We start from the raw sequence: 20693 nt of genomic DNA, 5'->3' as shown, positions 1-20693 counted from the left end.
CGTCGATAAAGGGCTATAGCAATGAAGCGGGCGGCGTTTTTCGGAATAAAATGCTAATCTTTGGTAACCTTTTTCGTATTGGGCGTTAGCAGCGTCTGGTAAAATTGTCGCCGTTTGAAAGGACCACTTATCCCGTTTTCCGATTCTTGACATAGTTTACGATGGGTAATGGAAGCTCTCGGCGATATCTTTTTTAATTTCCTGGTTCAAACATGACCACGTCCCGCCTTCCCGGTCTGAAAGCTGGCCCCTCCCATCTCTCATACTATTGTGAATCCCCTGCCGCCAACCTAATTTCACCTCGACCCGACCTATGTCTTCTACCAACTGAAACACCATACTGATTAATTTTCCACCTGCTAAGATTGACATCAATAGTGGAAGGTCTTCGTCTACCAGCCCACTTAAATGATTGGTGAAGCAGCACCGATTTATACCGTTTTATTTCAGACAACAGCGTTGAAACACTGTTCCCTGCAGATTTCCGAGTATCGACTTGAAAAGTGCTTTCTTCTTGGTAACTACGTTATGTCTGTCACGCCTTACTGTGTTGATTCTTCATCTTATTGATAATAGCTATGTCATAAAAATAAACATAAATATTCACCGTAATGAATAAATCTTCCTTTCATTCCATACCAAGAGAACAAATATGTTGTTTTTCTAAACAATATACGCACAATTGATTACTTCACTTCTAACACTCGGCAGCGATATGAAGGGGATCAACCATAAATTAGAAATGTCACACTCTAATGGCATAATCTACGGTAAATTGATACTCCGCCGATCCCAGTCAAAGGCACTATCGCCGTCCAATCGCAGGCGTTTTCTGAAAAAAAATCCGAAATTGAATTGATTTCTAGCGTGATGGGAGTTCCATTTATGTCTCTGCCTTTCAAATTGTGTACTTTCTCTTGTTAGCCACGCGCCAGTAACTAATTCATTGAAATTTTAGCAAAAGAAAGCTACTTCCGGCTGGATCGGAGGAAACGCCATTATGCATTCAGACAGCAAGTCTTTGGACGCTATGAGTCAAGGCGTACTGTGACAGGGCCGTGGCTAAAGTGCTATCCATCTGAATACAGCCACTTATCCTGTGGAGTGAGAAAAAATTTGTAGTTACTGTTTCAGTTCCTTTTCGAGGCGGGTAACTTTTGAACAGTTCCGTCCGCTCTCCAACAACGGCTTTTATATCTCTGATGAGCTCCCGCTTGGAACCATCCTATCACGACTGACAGACAAGGAAGGGATAACAGGCTTTTGTGTACCTCCCATATCTCCGGTGTACTTACATATATAAATACCAAAATGGCAGCTTACAAATATAACATTACCCATGATATCCGAAAGCTTTCCTTTGATTTGAAGTCTTCGGGTGTATTTGCGCTCGACCACATAGGCCTTGACCTAAAACCCCAGACCTATCGGAAGAAGATCGGATTTAATTTTTATTCCCAACCACCACTTTTAATTAACAAACTGACATTAGACATGCTTTCTGGTTGATTTGGTGGATTAAGCCCTGCTGTATCAGTGTGGCGTAATTTAGAGATAAAGAAATTAGAGGCATTGTACAAACGCCAGTCTGACGATAGTAACAAATTAGAATCAGTTTAATTTCTATGCATTAAAGACGAACATATGCTAACTTCGCACGCATTTTCGTCATGGTTAGTTAAGCAGCCTGAATTCAGTGTTGTTTAATTATTAAAAATAGCAAAGTAATTGTTTTCTAAATAGTATTAAATACGGGGAAAATAGATTGGTACTGAGTGGGGAAATCTTGGGGATTTTTATACCGCATAATTCTGCGCGCTGGTCAATTTTGCATGGTTTCTGTAATACAAATAAAATTTATGCAAATTATCCCCAATTGTTTGCTAATACATTCTGTCAGAGATTTTTTTCAATCGGGAATAGATTAGCAACTCAGCAAGATTTTCAGCTGAATACTTATAAACTTAAATGCACCGATTAATATAAGCGTATATAAATTTTTGGATATGTTGAATGTTCATATAAATAGGCTGCAGATATGAGAAATCGTGAACGAATCGATAATCTGAAATTAACTTGGAGGAATAATTTTAAGCGCGTACAAAGCCAGTGATAATATCTGCTAAATAAGATTCTGAGCATGTATTTTGTGGTTACTGTGTGCATTCACACAGATTATACTTGGGATAGTGAATTGTATTTACGTGTATATACAAGCTAAAAGCCTGTGCGCGTGCTTTCTGTTTCATTTAAACTTTTAAGGGTTTTTATTTTCATTTAAAATATATATATATATATATTATGTAGGTTTCACTCTGGGTAGATATATTTTAGACCTGCTTCAGAATATGTATGCTACACATAAGAGTGTGTAGCTGTACCACTTCACTGGATTTCGGCTTCATGCTCACATATATATATAATCTACGTCTAATTAAAACGTTTATGTTTCTTCCACAAATAAACTAGACACTATATGTGCATGAAGAAGACTTACGCTTGACACAGACTTAGTTATAACTTCAGATCGTATAAGTGTAAACTGGCATAATAAATATGAGAATCCGCCAAAGCTTTCGAAGGTAAGATGCATGAACCGGGCCACTATGGCGTTACGACTCTGCAAAATCCTTCAAAACCATGAACAAATTATTCTGTCCAGATTTGTGCGGTTTATTTCTGGCCTTAAAATGTAACATAATCATCACCGTGTATTTATCCTGATAAATGTTGGTTTCGTCGTTCAACTATAAACATAAGATCAGGAAAACGTTGTCCGGTGGCTTATGACCGTTATATATATATATATTATTTATAAATACAACGTAAATCACCAGTGAGATAAGTAGGCCTATAAATAAAGATAATAATAAAATTTGTTATCATATGGTAAACTGTATGATATCAAATATAATTTAAACACAATAAAGTAAGTATGCATAAATGTATGTAACTATATGGTTATATATACTACTAGTATTACTGATTTAAACCGGTATTGTCTATGGTATATTTGTCTTTGTAAAGCATTAAAAAGAATGGCTCAGAATTCAGATTCAGACATTGCAATTAATTCAGTGATTATGTCCATAAAAAAGTTCTGGACTTTGTTATATTACATATAAAACCTTACTTTGAATATTTGAATATTTTCATATATTAATTTAAATATTTCGTTCAGTATGATTTTTGAAATCACCGCTCCTCTCACCCTGCAAGTCATCGCTTGACGGCAGTTGTCATAGAGATCTAGATTTAGGCCACAATTTTGGAGCCAAATGTTTCGATACATGAGCAATTATTTAATGCTGGTATTTTCAAAAAAAATCAAAGATCGTCATCTTATCGCACACTAATGAACCGTGTTATGTTCTCTGTTCACAAAAATCACAGATTTCTTTGTTGTTTTCTAGAACTATATTTAGCGAAATGTGTGGTTCTGTTCCTACCGTTTCACAAATATCGATATCAGTATGCATCTCATTTATATACTTATTTATTTATTTATTTATTTATTTATTTATTTGATTGGTGTTTTACGCCGTACTCAAGAATATTTCACTTATACGATGGCGGCCAGCATTATTGGTGGGTGGAAACCGGGCAGAACCCGGGGGAAATGGTTGCAAATAGACGTTGTCTACCCTATCAAGCACCTAAATCCGTTCAATATAAATTACGGGATAAATAGGATATGCAATTCATGACCAATTATATCAAATTTATTAGACCTGTGATATAATTTTCATCCTTTACAAATGAAAATTACACCATTCGTTTAATAAAATTAGGCCCTAATGGGTCATTCATTGTATACCCTCTGTGTGTATTATTGGTATATATTACAGGACTGATAAGTCAAATGCGTCACTCATTATATACAATCAATCATCTATACATCCATAATCGCATGACTAATTTCCTAAGCAACCCACAAGACAAACCATTGAGGAAAATGTAAGAAACTAGGACGGGTTCACGTAAAGAAACGCGATCAAGTTTTCAATGATGCTGGAAAAAGGCAACGAATGTTCTAGGTGATTGGGTAAATTCAGTCAGGATTCAAATCATGTATCCTAGATGAATTTCATGTTTGCACAAAAATGTGATAACATGGTATTGTTTCTACAAATCAGATGTATTAGTTTCAAGCATATTTCGTTACACGTGATGAAGTGAGCGCTAACTGCTGCAAGCCTGTAACAATCTGTGACCTGTGCACCCATCAAACCTGGCGACAGGGCCATCCCCGGGTCCGTATCACTCGGACAAATAGCCTCAGACCATATTGAAGCGGTAATTACCCGAGCATTGCTGTTAGATTCACTCTAGTGAGCGCCAAATAACTTAATTAGCTCATCAAACCATCTTATTGAGTGTGGGGGTGACACGAGCTATCTGCGGGCGACCGTGGAACAGCTCCCCTGGGAGGGATTGTTAGAGGCTGCTGGGCCGTGAGACAGCTCTCCGTCGACCCTCCCCCGGGCTACTCACTTGCCCCGCTGTTTTCATTCTTTCATTATGACTTTTTGTCGTTGTTATTCGGCCGGTCGCACAAGTACAAGGGTTAGGCTTAGCCTGTAAGCTCGACCTGAACACGAATACTTCGCGCGATAGCATCAGCCGAACACCCCATTGCTTACTGACAACAATTCTTGATGACGTCATTTTCTGTCATTAACACCATGATTTGTGCGCTGTGAGACACACGCCTGTCTCGTGACGTGACGTGTGACTTAACATCGAGTAAGAAATGATAAAAAGCATTATCTTCCATATAAACAAAATATGACATTATCATGACCAACGTGGCGTTCCGAGTTGCAGACCTAGTTACGCGTAATGTTTTTCAAACTCAACTTTTTAAAATGCTCTTACGCTCTGTACATGCATGGTTGTGTACATGTGAGCGCGTTATTGTGGAAAAATAACGAAACTTTCTGTGGGTTTACATCTGTTTTGTCACATTACATATATTTGCTACATATATATCTCTTTCATAGTACGTGGGGCCTCCGTGGCCAATGCGGTCGCTGTGAGTTCAAGTCCAGCTCATGCTGGCTTTCTCTCCGGCCGTAAGTGGGAAGGTCTGCAGCAGCCTGCGGCTGGTCGTGGGTTTCCCCCGGGCTGTGCCTGGTCTCCACCCACCATAATGCTGGCCGCCGTCGTGTAAGTGAAATGTTCTTGAGTACGGCGTAAAACACCAATCAAATAAATAAATATTTCATAGTACATGTATTTTACACATCAGAACTAATAGCTTAGACTAGATAAAAAATACCTACGTTTTAAAGAATCCAAAAATTAACGAATCGTCAATAAACATACAGTTTATATAGGCTAACAGTGGCTACTACATTTGGCACCATTTCTGACAATACTGCAATAACTGAAATCAAAGATATCTCCTATTTCATTCACTGGTATTAACAAAATGGAAAACTTAATTGCATATTCGATAATTATGCACTCAAACTGTAATAATCTATCCAGATTTTGTGCGAAGCAGATATAAATATATAACGAGGTATGCAACTCTCTTTTCTTATTTACGTCGTTTGGAGGGGAACCAACAGCCGATAACTTAGACAACAGGTAACCATAGCATTTGTTATCTTGGCCAAACACCCTAAAACTTTGATGATGTGAATTTGAAAGGGCTTTTAGCGCTGTGTATACATCTCTCAAAGCTTTATTTCTGAATGAATTTGTGGCTTGCTAGAAGTGTGTTTATGTTTATTGCCAAGTGTTTTGATCTCGGTATATTTTCGTCTTACAGTACACATCCGTTGTGCGCACAGTTAATTCGGTTACCATTTTAAGCCTCTTTTGATCCAGAGAAATACATTATTTTCGTAAACCATAATAACCAATATATGTTATCCCCTGCTCGTTTATGGTCATGAGATAGATACGGGTATATAATGTTGATCGATAACCAGCTAGAAGATATATTTGAATTTAACAAGTATTTTAATACTTGTATAATATAATTGAAGGCGAACAGCATAGAGAATAAAACCAGAGCGGCCTCTTGTCAGTTTACCGCAGTCAGCGTTTTATTCTAACTGTTCGCGTAAATGCATAAAAAGTAGCAATTTACACGCCCCATAGCATCATGGGCTAAACAGAATTATGTAAAAAAAAAACGCAGTGATGTTAATTGCAATTTATTAGACTTCACTGGTCTAGAATTACTCAAAATGCTGTGTTGTCATCACATTTAACATAGAATCACATTAAAATAATGCAAAGGAACCAGGCCTCGGGGATGATTAGTCCATCAGCAGAATCCTAGTTTATACAGGAATACAGTATAATTAAAGACGTACAGCGCAGAGAGTAAAACCGGAGTCAGCGACGACAGTGTGATAGCCGGCAAATGGTCACACGAAACCGGTGAAATACGGCCTCTTGTAAATTTATTACTTTCTTTATCAAGTTACTATCAGTCCTGAGTCATCGCAATATACAACGTTATCATCATTATATACAGCATTATCATCATTATATACAGCACTATTGTCATTTCATACATCATGATCATCATTATATCCATCTCAGTGGTGCTGGCAGCTTTTTGACGCCCTTCATTTAATAGGTCAACAATACATGTATGATATGCACGGTTTCATTTTGTCCAAGCCGTCGATGTGCCGATGTGGGCAAAGCGTACCACGCCCTTCTCTGAATGAATTAGGGGGTTTATTGAGGAAATAGATAACTTCCCAGAATATCCACATCTATCCTGAGCAATCATGGACTAGAGGAAACCGAACAACCGGCGCCCGAGGTAAGCACAGAGTACTTCCGTTCATTGCCAGGCTTGGATCGAAGAGCGCCATTGTCATGGGGCGCTGACATTGACTATCCAGGCTATCGTTTAGAGAACGTCAATCCTAGAGTGGGCAGTGAGCTTCTGCCCGCTCACACAGGTGGGCCGTGGGAAGCCGATGTGATTTCGCTTGTCCTCTAGCCGACCGTACCTGTGCTCATCTAATGATAATGAATGAATGCTGTTACAATATAAAGTACACGTAAATGTGACGACGTAACGCAGGGGGGAAAAGTTCAAAAAAGAAAGAGATAGAAGAAAAGACCTAAAAACAACGAGCAGAAACATGTCAATTGTTTGGCCTATACAGGGGCATTCATAACCGCCCTTATACCCCGTGTGAAATTATCCAACGTACTGGTCCGTGTTTAGTTTTACCAAGCACTCGAATGACATGTCAAATAGTCTAATCGAGACGTGATTGCTATAATTGATGACAGAGCGCGATGGATCTGTTTTGTGCTCACCATTAAAAAGGTTTAATCAATATCGACTCGTTCAGTGGCTATTGTACAATTCTTGTGAATCAAAATAAACGGTCGCTCTCACATCTCTTTTTGTCAGCGGGACAGATCACGCGTGATAAGGCTAGCACGTGTATAACACTTGAGCAATTCCTAAAAGCTTTGTTTCCTATGCTGTATGTTTCATGGTTCCAACGTGATCTATACTTCCATGTAACGTGATTAAATAGAAAGCTGTGGGAAACGAGGAAAAGCCGGTTTTAAAAGAAGGAAAAGGAGCTATGTAGTTGAGGGAAGTATTCTCTTGTAAACCAACTTGACAATTTCGGAGTTTACTCAGTGTGAAAGTTTCCTAAATACTGACACCATACAGTTTTGAAGCTTAAGCGGTGAAAGGAACAGGGGAGACAACTTTTCCAGAGTGGCATGCTGGTTTTTTTTTTGGTTTTTTTTTTTTAATTTTGTTAAGGTACTTTACACCAGAAGCTAGCTGAAAACATTATACACAGCAAGTGACTTATGCTCGAAAAACATATTTTACACATGACAATATATTTGCGACTCTCTGTTAGTGAACCCCCCAGCACAGCACACGCCTCATGTAGGACCTACGCCCCTTCTCTCAAAGAATCGTGAAGAATCTGAATTCAATTACTATACACTGCTGACTTCAGTGTAGTTTTAAACCATATGTAAGTTTTAACAGGCAGTACACCTGCCCCCGTGAGTCATCTTGATGGCCGTCTTGTAAGTGATATGTACGGTAATCTTGCATCACTAAGAAAGATAAAATCTAGAACAACAAATGTACGAACGGGTTTCAAGATCTCTTCGTGCGCATATGTTTGTATTGAACTTTATACTGAACCGCTGTTGTCTGGTATTGAACTTTATACTGAACCGCTATTGTCTGTTATTGAACTTTATACTGAACCGCTCTTATCTGGTACTGAACTTTATACTGAGCCGCTATTGTCTGGTATTGAACTTTATACTGAACCGCTATTGTCTGTTATTGAACTTTATACCGAACCCCTCTTATCTGGCATTGAACTTTATACTGAACCGCTCTTATCTGGTATTGAACTTTGTACTGGACCGCTGTTGACTGGTTCTGAACTTTATACTGAACCGCTCTTATCTGGTATTGAACTTTATACTGAACCGCTGTTGTCTGGTATTGAACTTTATACTGAGCCGCTATTGTCTGTTATTGAACTTTATACTGAACCGCTTTTATCTGGTATTGAACTTTGTACTGGACCGCTGTTGTCTGGTATTGAACTTTATACTGAGCCGCTATTATCTGTTATTGAACTTTATACTGAACCGTTCTTATCTGGTATTGAGCTTTGTACTGGACCGCTTTTGTCTGGTATTGAACTTTATACTGAGCCGCTCTTATCTGGTATTGAACTTTATACTGAGCCGCTCTTATCTGGTACTGAACTTTATACTGAACCGCTGTTGTCTGGTATTGAACTATATACTGAGCCGCTCTCATCTGGTATTGAACTATATACTGAGCCGCTCTTATCTGGTTTTGAACTTTATACTGAACCGCTCTTATCTGGTATTGAACTTTATACTGAACCGCTGTTGTCTGGTATTGAACTATATACTGAGCCGCTCTCATCTGGTATTGAACTATATACTGAGCCGCTCTTATCTGGTATTGAACTTTATACTGAACCGCTGTTGTCTGGTATTGAACTTTATACTGAGCCGCTCTTATCTGGTATTGAACTTTATACTGAACCGCTATTGTCTGGTATTGAACTTTATACTGAACCGCTATTGTCTGGTATTGAACTAAAGCTCTACAATGTAACATGTAAGAAAAAAATCTGCGAACTGAGAAATGTAAGATGGGCCCCAGACCAACTTTCGTTAATACATTCGACGGATATATATTTCATTGCGTGGTTTTTCTTTGACGTATATAATGTCAGATTTATGAATGTCGGAAAACGTGCAGCACCAGGGGGAAAATACCACACCTAGCTGAAACATGTGACGACCTGCCTTTGTATGTCTGGACGGCTCGTTATATACAGTGTGTATCTGTAGGCAATTCTCACGTTACTTAGCAAAAAAAAATTTTGAAGCCTTTCCATTTAGCCTGATGTTTATACCAAGATCCCTACCAGTTGAAAACTCAGATAAATTAGCTGACAACTTAAGAAACGAATGGATGAATCAGTCAATTAATCAATCGATCAATCGATCAATCAATCAATAAGTTCATCCATCCACCAATCAATCAGTCATCCTATGAACCACAAAGCCTATCAAGCAATAGATCAATTAAACAGACAGCTTCGGTGGCCTAGTGGTTAGATAGTCCGCCTCAATCGTCCGCATGGACTGATTGCCACAAGAAGACATAGTATATGTACACACACCTAATGACACCTAATTGTAGTCATATGACTGAACAATTGTTTAAAAAAAATCGACGTTAAACCCCAAACATCCATTCATTCATTCATTCAATTAATCAAGTAATCAAACACTCAATCAATGAATAAATCTATCCACCCGCTAGTCAACTTCAGGAGGATTCAGTGTGGAGTATTCCTTGTGTGATACCGGTACCTCCTTCCCTGTTCTCTGATTGGAGTGCTGGACGTGCCCTGTAGCTTAGAGTAGGTGACGGATAACTAGTTTAGCTGATGGTGTCCGGAGAGGAGAGATGCCGCTAATACACCGTTAGCTTATCTCTTCTCCCTTTCCTGATATCCGCCAATAGCACTTTTCTTTCAGCGAAGGCCCAGCCAAATTAAAAGATGTCGTACGATAAACAGTATTTATTGCCATTCCTTTCCACTCGCGGATAACGTTCGAAGTTTAATCATGAAACTAATTAGGCAGGGGCAGTCCGGGGAAGGGCCTCTCTTCCCAGACATTTCCACGCTGTGTAAGTTTATCTGTATGCAATCAAAGCCATTTCCGTTTCACTTCTCCTTACAAAGTAATCGCCGCATCTTTGGAAGAATAAACTTTTAGCGGAGAATTAGATTCAACATGATTCATGATCGTTTGTTTAAATCATTGCCACTCTTATCACTGAGCATGCGCAGAGCGCGTGACACGTGACCCCTAACACGTGACGCGTGATCCTCAACGAGGCCTAATGGCAACAAACTTGAGGTGGCCGTTGATTAGACATACGTTCAAATAACGAGGCGCTTTATCTGAACGTGATTATTGATCATCTAAAGTCATGTTTACAATAATGAATTTCCCTCTCACCGGACTAGAACGCTGGGAAATCACGAATTGGCCAGGAAAATGAACGCAAAAGAGACAGCGGATAGGAAAACATGGAGACACGTTCCTCGGGCAGTAATTTCCGCTTCCCAAAGCGTATCGAAAGGCATCGCTTCTTAGGTGGATCGCTCTAACAGATTGTTTATTTGTACTCTCAAATTGGATTTCTTTCCTGAATTCGGTTATCTTTCCATTATGAGACGATTGATCCATAAAACCAGAATTCCTACGCGCTGTTCGCACTCCTTTTTTTCTGTGACTCTTTCTCTTCCTGTGGTTTTACTGGTTCTCTGATGTTATTGAATCACGACCTCAGCGATCTCAGCGAAGATGTCCCTTCCATCAGAGGCCGTTGTTTATTGAATACCGTGATGCAGATAAGGAGAAAGCTGTCAGAAATTGAGAAGTGAGAGGAAGTCATAGGGAACAATACATCTGAGAATCTCCCAGCCTTCATCGACTAGATAGTTTTTCTTTAAAGCGATCTGTTGACTGCGCGCTTGCATGTGAATAAGCTGTAGTTCCGTGTTATGTTTGCAATAATGTATCGGAAAATAAGTAGTTAATAACTAAATTTGGAATACGTCAGTTATTTGTTTATATACAATTACATTTATGGACATATAAATTTGGAAAATGAATAGATAAGAGCCAGTAAGGCGGAGTTTTGGAACCATGACCCATCGATGGCGGATGGTTAGTGTCAAACAGAAAGATATAGCGCAAACCGGGTCATTATGTTATTCTGACAGAAGACGACTTGCACGTTATTCACTAGCATGGCTCCATGGCGTAACGGTTAGCGTGCTAGCGCAGCACAATCAGCCTCACAACAATGCCATTGCTGTGAGTTCAAGTCCAGGTGGTCGTGGACTTCGGCCGGACCCTGCCTGGTTTCCTAACACAACAATGCTGGCCGCCGTCGTATAAGTGAAATATACTTAAGTACGGCGTCAAACTTCAATCAGATAAAGAACTACGTAAATTACATATATGATATATGCATTTCTTCGGTATGACTTTATTACATTATTTTCTATTATTTAAAAATTATGCATATAAGACAAATCTGTTTTTTTTTTTACAGAAATGACAAATCTCCCTGACAACCCACCCCCCACCCACAAATTCACACACACATTCTCTCAGGAAAAAATGTGATGAATCATTGTGTATATTTTTCCCAAACATTCATTGGTGTTAAGCCATGATCATTTATTCATTTCGTACATTTCCCTGTAGCTGACAAAACTGTGAACATTACACATATGCATTCAAGACTATGTATATAAATGAATCTTACAGACACGAGTCCTTAAGGCTGATATACCTGTGTTACACAACGCTCCATTAAAATTATTTTAGTAGCATTGGACGACATGGAACAAAAAAGAATCAACTGGGGCTGCATTAAATCACCGCTACACATTCACTTTGGCGCCAGGCATTACACTTTCCCTCTTCGGGCTAAATATTTAATGTGCCAGCATGGCAATCCCATTTCCGGTCCGGAAAGGGCGACAACCGTGGAGGAGCTTTTAGGATATGACACTTCACACATTTTTGCCCATAGCATGTGGCCAGAACATTTGCTGGAATGTAGGTATACATTAAAGATCATTTCTGTAATGAACAAGACAAGAAGAATAAATGCAAACAATGGAAGATGTGGGCGGTCTGTCTTACTGTAGGAAATGTTCACCTGGTCCCAATAAATCGGGAGTACATGCCAGGTGGTCAGATCTGATGTACCTTATGCTACACATTCCATGAAAACACATGACGGCATTCTCCCAAAGCTGGCTTACCATAACAATGTCGGTGATGTTTTCAAAGCCAGCTATATGCACTTTTCTGAAGATTCAACATTTGATATGTCGCTAAGATTCTTATACTACAAAAAATGCTGATTACAAACTATGGCCAAAGAGTAGGAAATTGTATTTGATCTCGTGATCCGTATTTGCCTTGAACCAGTTAATCCTGTGTCCTGTGAAAACTGAAGCGTATCTCCATATCTGTTCATATTTTGTTTATTTTGATTTTGAAATATTTTATTTAAAATGATGCTTATACTACCATTTGCAATTGTCCAGGACTAAATAGAATAAGATGTGAACTGCTATATGTACCTGATCATTATAGGGGTTCTGAAAGCTCTGTTCTTAGCTGACAGGTAAGTCATATCGTGCACTGAATTTCAAAAATTTGAAAAGGTCTTCTATGCACGGATATCATAGGACTGGAATTTCTACAGACGTGGATAATCGTAACATCATCTCCTACATTTAAGGTCAATTGGTTTTTGGTTTGTAAAATATTATAAAAACGTTTGTTCTTGCTTTTGGTTGAGTGTTGCCAACTACAATGTGTACCTGATTGATATACGATTTTCATGATTCAGTAAAACTGATTAGGCGATGTTATTGTTTAAATGTTAACGTAGCAGCAGAGCACCTGGCGAGACAACCTTTAAAGTCTACTTGGTGTGTAGGTAAGGGAACATTTGCCATGTTCCACAAGTATCGTTCCAATCGTTTAAGGTATATAAGGCTTTCAGAGATTCCCAGTAGTGGTTTATCCATGTCCAATCCCAAAACGGAAATGTTACATCACGAGTTATTTCCCTTTGACACCGTGCGCAATGATTTTGATACCGCGTTACACAGCTTTTGGTTTATTGCCTACTACGTTAAACCCTCAAATCAATATTTTTGTATTAATTAAAAAAAGTCCAGTCTTGTCAGCTCTAATATTGTATTTGAAATTAAGAATTCTAACAACGTGAATGCTGTACCGTGCCGTACACCGAATTAGCCTACCTCTGATCAGCGGTCTATGTCACTAGAATGTCAAATCAAATATGTATCAATCGTAACACATCATTCCGAGTCACCGGTAGATCTTGTACACATATTAACAAGAGGCACTTGATAGCTATGACAAGCCAATTCGCAGTCTATATAGGCAGTCAATAGGTAGTCTACGTGGGATATCCGGAAATTTATTTTCCAGATATCTAGACTTGGGCCAGTTTATTTCGACTCATCTTAATTAATTTGACATATATGGAAGTCATTTTCACATATCTGAAATTCGTTTTATGACATGTAAAATAAATTTTGCCTGGAACATACTGAAAGAAAAACATTTCCGATATTTAAAAATAATTTCCAACACTGTCCAAATGCAGTAAAGGCATCTGAATATAAACGCTAATTTCACATATTATCACGTAACAGTTATTGTCAAAACACACGTATTTTACCACGTGCCATGGTTTTCCCGGACGATATGTATGTTCATCTCCTACTTAAGGAGCGATAATTGCAATTTTGTTTGATTTCTGATTTGTGGTATTTAGCGATCATGTAGACCGTGATTGTTTGTGGATATACGTTCAACAGAATTTCAGAGAGCTAGAAAAGGTTTTGAGATATCTGAAATATATATAACAAAATGCTGCTATTTGAGAAAGCTGAAAATGACTGATACCTGAAAATTGGACTGAACTGGTTTGCCCTAGAAAATTTACCATTCATTTTTTCTTTTTTAGCACGCCAGCACGCAGCAATGACCCAGGTGCCACTCACCAATGCGGTAGCTGTGTGTTCAAGTCCAGCTCATGCTAGCTTCTTCTCCGGCCGTAAGAGGGAAGGTCCCTCAGCAACCTACGGATGGTCGTGGGTTTCCCAGGGCTCTGCGCGGTTTCCCCCCACCATAACGCTGGCCGCCTTCGTATAAGTGAAAGTTTCTTGAGTTTGGCGTAAAACATCAATCAAATAAATAAATGAATAAATCATTTCTCTTTACTTCACAATTTACAAGCTCTAATATAAAATTCAGATATAGTGTGTCCGTTATGTGTGCTGTAATTACAATGCTGTTTGTGTCTGTTACAGATGCTTTCATTACAATGCGGTCTGTTTCTGTTACGGATGCTGTACCCACATGCAGTTTGTCTGTTACAGATGTTGTAACTACTATGTGGCCTGTTACTTATGCTGCACCCTCCGTTTAGTCTGTCCATTATGGATGTTGTAACCTCCGTGTAGTCAGTCCGTTACGGATGTACCTTCCGTGTAGTTTGTCTGTTACGGATGTTGTACCTTCCGTGTAGTCTATCTGTTACAGATGTTGTATCCACTATGAGTTCTGTGTTTGTTGTGGATGTTGTACCCTCCGTTTAGTCTGTTCGTCATGGATAATGTACCCTCCGTGTAGTCAGTCCGTTACGGATGTACCTTCCGTGAAGTGTTTGTTACGGATGTTGTACCTTCCGTGTAGTCTGTCTGTTACGGTTGTTGTGTCTGCATGTTTCAAATGTTGTACCCTCCGTGTAGTCTGTTACGTTCCAGGTCAATAATACGGAGGGTACAACATTTGAAACATGCAGACACAGACCACATCGTCTGTGTCTGCTGCGGATGTTGTACCTTCCGTTTAGTCTGTCCGTTGTGGATGTTGTACCCTCCGCGTAGTCAGTCCGTTATGTATTCTGTCTATTACGGATGTTGTATCTACGATGCGGTCTGTGTCTGTTTCGAATGTTGTACCCTCCGATGCAGCCTGTGTCTGTTACGGATGTTATGTCTGTTACAAGTTATTCAAGTTTTTCGCCGGGAATAATTGTCCGGGTTAAGTGTCTTCATATGTTTACTAAATCCACGACTCAGGAAGTGATAATATATCTTTAGTATCATCTTATTTATTATGATGTCTGGTATGGACTTGAGGGCTCGAATTCAAGGTGGATTTGGTAACAATGTTCAACTAACACCATGATTTGGCGCATATATTCCGTGTTTAAATGTCTTTAGTGTATAAAAGAGTAAAGGAGAGTAAAACCAGATCAGCGATGACAGTGTGATATAGCCTTGTCGCTTTACCTCAGTTAGGCTCTAAATCTAACTGTTCATGTAAACGCTTCAAAATAGCAACAGTCTCCAGCTTAAGCAAATTACATATGTATGTATATATGCTTGGGGGCTTTACGTAGTACTTGACAATTTTTCAGTTACATAACGACGAGGATTCATTGGGTATATATAAATATACTGCGTCTTCCTGCGGCATGGCGAGTCCAAAGCGCTGTTGCCACTCAAGAATCGTGCCGAAGGCACCAGACAGGACACTCTACCCAGTCACATTATACTGACACCGGGCCAACCATTCCTGTTTCATGCTCTAACATTTCAGTGCTAGCCGCCAAGCGAGACTGCAACAAGCACCAAAGTCTTTTAAAGTCTTTAGTATGACCCGACCCGAGTTTGATCCCAAGTCTCCCCACTTCGAGGCGGACGCTCTAGCCATTAAGCCACTGAAGTGGTCTAAGCAGAATTAGGTACAAACAAACAGAGGAGTGGTGATAATTGCAGTTTTTTTAGACGTCTTTGGTTTAAATATGCTCAAAATGCTGCATTACCATCACATGAAAATAATGCAAAGTGATCAGGGCTCGAGGGTGCTTAATCAGCCACGCTAATCCTAGTTTATACAGAGATATATAAAAGACTACAGCACGGGGTTTGATAGTTGGCAAATGGTCAGACGTAATCGGTGAAAGCTTTCATTACTCCCGCTTGGTACAGCTAAGGTCTACAATCAGGTTTATAAACATCTCGAAGATATGTATATACAACGATACCTTTATCAACATGCGGATTGTCTGTATGCCATATCCATACCGTGAAGAATACACATACAGTTGTTAACACGATGAAAACGTGTTAATTTACGCTGCGATTGGATAATGTCTGAAGAAAGCAACAGATATAAGCCAGGCGCAATACTCCTCCATTATTCGACAACCACCGGCACCACTGCCTGCCATAGCCTAGGTTTACAATCCGACCTGAATCAAACGTCGGTTACATAAGTAATCAGTCAGGATACCTAAACATAGAAACGATGGCATACCCGCTCTCCCATCCCCCCAACCCCGTCTCTAGCCCCACCCCCAAGATATTCTGGATCTCAGATATTAAATGAAGATAACGTGTATTAGTCGTCCACAGTCTTACAATTTTAGCTTTAGAACTCTCTGCTGTGCCAAGTTTCGGACTAACCATTGTAAGTTTTACTTGACCAAATGTGTGTTGGGTGACAAACTGAAATTTTGTGCTTAAGGTCAAACGTAAGATTAGGAATAAGATCATAATTCAAGGCTCATTTTGCACTAACCTTAAAACAGCTTTCTTTTCCCGGGACTTGATATCAGGATACAAAAATCGCTTCAGTGTCAGTTATTCGTTAGAAAATGTAAAACTTAGCACTGTTAACCACCATCTGATTTCAAAAGATAGAACCATGTTGGGCAAAATTACGTCGGCGATCTGACTAACGTTGAATCCAAGAGTTTAGCTGTTGGTAATAGCTGATGACAAGGCTGTTTTTTTGCATTACACCCCGTCAGGGAACGCTATAATTATATCTATATAATCTTGATGAAATACATGACACACAATTAAACAATGTTAAACTGTTCTAAATATTTAGATACATGGCTCAGCAACCTTATACAATCTTTCAAGGTTTGACCATATGTTCGACTTGTCATTTAAGTTTTAAGTCACATGTAAATCTACCATCTGGTTTATTAATACATGTACGGAAAGAATATTACATAAAATTGTTTTCTGACCTCTGAAAAATAATTTTGAATCACGAACCTCTGGTATAAACAAAACAGACATCACCTATGTTAAGCACTACAGCATAAACTATATACGAAAAAGGAGGGAGAAGTTTGGATTTACTTCACTGACCAAGATTGTATGTTTTTAGCTGTAATAGTTTTAACCTATACATATATTATGCGATATAAATCAAAATAAATTTTTTGGAGGATGTAAAGACATGGTGCTTTTATTAAAAAGAAACACAAATTTTGTTTCTTTTCAGCTAGGTGTGATATATAGATGTATTTGCAGTGGTGCTTATTTCACTCTAACAAGAAAAACATCCAATAAAATAAAGGGAAGCCTTTCTTGTCGTGCTCTGTGTTATTTCACATCAACATTAATAAAAGATGCTAGCATGAAATTTTGGCACAATTTCACCCAACATTTAGCATAGCAGTGGATTTACTTTACACTGCTTTACTTCTCTATATATACCCAACTAGAACTGATATTTTAAAGCGGCTGTTTAAAAGATTAAACGCCCAACCACATCGATCGCTTGACTATTTTCGTTAGCGACAGTCCGCCAGTCGCAGACCAGGCAAACCTGGATATGTGACACTATAGTACATCGTACTAAAAAAAGACATTTTAACCAGCCAATATTATAAATTACCCGTGCTTTGAGAAAGGTGTGAAAGGATTTAAACCCTGGATGTGAAATTTTATCCCTTCTCCTAAGAAATGCCACACACATTTTAAATAACGAACGCGATACGAGGATAAGGATTTTGTCCCAATAATAGTATCAAATAAAAATCTATAGCGAGCGTTAAACACCAATGAAATAAATAAATAAAATCTAGCGGATGATATTAAAAAATTAAACCATGTTCACTGTAGAAAACGTTAATGTGTTGGCGTGACGTCACAAATATATGACTACAGCATGGAATGTTGTGTTATAAAGAAGAAAGCATTGGGCTGGGCTGGCTGAACATTATTTTACCCCCTTTTCCTTTCCTCAGTGTGATTTATATTCCCCGTGTGGCCGTGGCCTACGGCTTCGGCAATTGTATATCGATACTTTAATCTGTCTTATTAGACACTGGCCGCCCAGAACTGAATTTGGCGTGTTATAAGCAAAACACTAGGCAGCTTTTCAGCCATGCACTCAAAAAAAAATTCTGTTAATATTAGCAGAATGTCTGTTGTCTGAGTGATTCTAGAATGTAGGTCTGTTCTGTTATTATAACACAATATTCTGTTATATTCAACATAATATCCTGTTAGTCTAATAGAATATTTATGTTCAGTTATTAGAATATGTGTGTTATATTTAACATAACAATCTGCTGCGATAGCAGAATACATTTCAACCTCACTCAAACAATAGAATTTATGTTAAAATTAATAGATGATTTTTTAGTGTGCCCTAACTGAAAAAAAAACTCTATTTAATTACCTACAAAAGAACAAAATGAAAAGAAAAAAACAGTACAGAAGGAGTAGCTTTAGCTTTAATAGTTGGTATGTACATATACATATATACAGAAAAAATAACCAGTCAAAGATATGAACCTTAGAAACACACCACAAGCTCTTGTAACATGCATGCCACACGCTACAGGCTTTAATGTGTCACTCATTTCTCATCTTTATTTGGGATACAGCCGGAAAAATCTATGTCTGGTTTTGTGAGAAAATACCATTTCAGCATTATCTTCTCGATCCAAAAATGACATGTTTCTATGCTTGCAATTTTAATACAAAAAATTAGCGTCTTTCCCCCTGTGTACCATATACATATCGATGTTCCTTGGCCACATTACCGTCAAACTGTTACGCTGATATCATTGTGTAGCAGGACAGACTGGATGCTCAAGTCCACTGCTCACACAGACTTGAAGGTTATTCCCATAAATGCAACTAATATCTGAACATCCCAAAATTTAGTAACACCGCTGTAATGCCACGAGTTGAGAATTTCTGCTACAGGGTTCATGAGTAAACTTGGAGTATAATCGAGTGTCATTACAGTCGGGACAGAGGTTAAGGGGAGGTAATTAGAGGAAATATTGATTATTAGCTCTTCTGGCAGCTTGCTTCATATGGTGGATCAATAATGGCTTCCGTTCGGCTAAAATGAATTTTGAATTATTCACTGTTATTAAAAGAATAGCTCACCAGGCTTTTCAGGTCTTCACAGAAGCAGAAGGAACCTTGCTTTGAAAGCTATATAGGCGAAACCGACTTCAGCGGTTTGTTACTACCCAAAAGACGACTCTGGTAGGCCTATATTTGAAAACCTTCTACACTTGACAACAGACAGGAAAGTCTTCGAGTGTCTAGTGCAGGGCAATAATTGCTTGCGTCACAATCCTCAGCTTTGGGATAGTGTTATACGTACTACCTCATAAATCTTGTAGTTTCAAACGTTTTTTTTTTTTCTTTTTATTTTTTTTTTTTTTACCTTTTAATTGATAGGTAGCTTACTATGTCCGGTTCACGCATATAATAATCGATACATGCAGATAAATCCGGCTAGTGAATGATGATCATTTGATTGGAGTGATCAAATCCAAGTCTGTCACAGTGTTCCGTGTATGGCGTACTGTAACACAGATTCATGCATTCAGATTTATCTGTGTTTAATTGTGCCCATTTGGGGTTTTATATAACCAGATCGGATAAGAAAACTTTGTCAGTTTAAGAAAAAACACTCAACATTCACTCCATCTCCGCTCACTAAGACATTTCAACACTCAAAGTCTACGAAACCCACGAAAATATATATATATACAAACACGGGTCTGTACAACAAATGATTGGCCATCCACACATAGCATTATGGGTAGTAGGAAGTCAGATGTGAAGACATATGGCCCGGATGATGAGTCAGAATGTGATTGGATAAATTCGGATACAAATTTCCATTCGAAGATGACCAATATGGACCCGGCGCCCCAAATAATCCGGAAGTGTTTGTTGTCATGGGAGCATGCGCATTCATACAGTTCAACCTTGGGCTTGGGTAACCGTGCATGAGGAAGTCTTGTTGATATTTATAAGCACTGGGATCAGCGGTTGACGGCTGCATTGCCTGAGCCAGTCCAGCAAAGTCAAATTTGTAGGCGTATCTTTTGCCATGAACTTTGGTCATGATGTTTTTGTCGTAGTAATATCGGAGAGCTCGGCTCAGTTTGTCGTAGTTCATGTTGGGTTTGCTTTTGCGTTCTCCCCATCTTCTTGCCACCTCATCCGGGTCGACCAGTTTGAACTCTCCGTTTGTTCCTTCCCATGTTATACAGTTCGCATTGCGACTGTCCGACAGAAGCTCCAAAAGGAACTGCCACAATTGGATTTGTCCGCTTCCTGAAAAGACAACAATAGGGTCGGAGTGAAGCATTTACACACGATAAAACTGGCAAAGTCAGAATGTCAATGAAGGCAGCTCCCTATTTCTGTGGCTTCTCAATGCATATAATTGCTTTGCCA

At 38.9% G+C, this 20693-nt stretch overlaps 1 protein-coding gene across 1 annotated transcript in view; it reads right to left on the bottom strand.

The window, feature by feature from the left end:
• Window positions 1-18697: 18697 nt before the first annotated feature.
• Window positions 18698-20693, bottom strand: part of LOC135475286 (transcriptional regulator Erg-like) — a 37310-nt gene continuing 35314 nt past the window's right edge. Inside the window, exon 8 of the mRNA XM_064755125.1 lies at window positions 18698-20570. Coding sequence (XP_064611195.1) covers window positions 20044-20570 — 527 coding nt within the window. The 3' untranslated portion in view covers window positions 18698-20043. The remainder of the gene's footprint in view (window positions 20571-20693) is intronic.

The sequence above is a fragment of the Liolophura sinensis genome, chromosome 9 (genome assembly GCF_032854445.1).
Source record: "Liolophura sinensis isolate JHLJ2023 chromosome 9, CUHK_Ljap_v2, whole genome shotgun sequence".
NCBI classification, from domain to species: Eukaryota; Metazoa; Mollusca; class Polyplacophora; order Chitonida; family Chitonidae; genus Liolophura; species Liolophura sinensis.
Note: the sequence above shows the minus strand (reverse complement) of the source record. Positions and strands in the feature narration are given on the sequence as shown.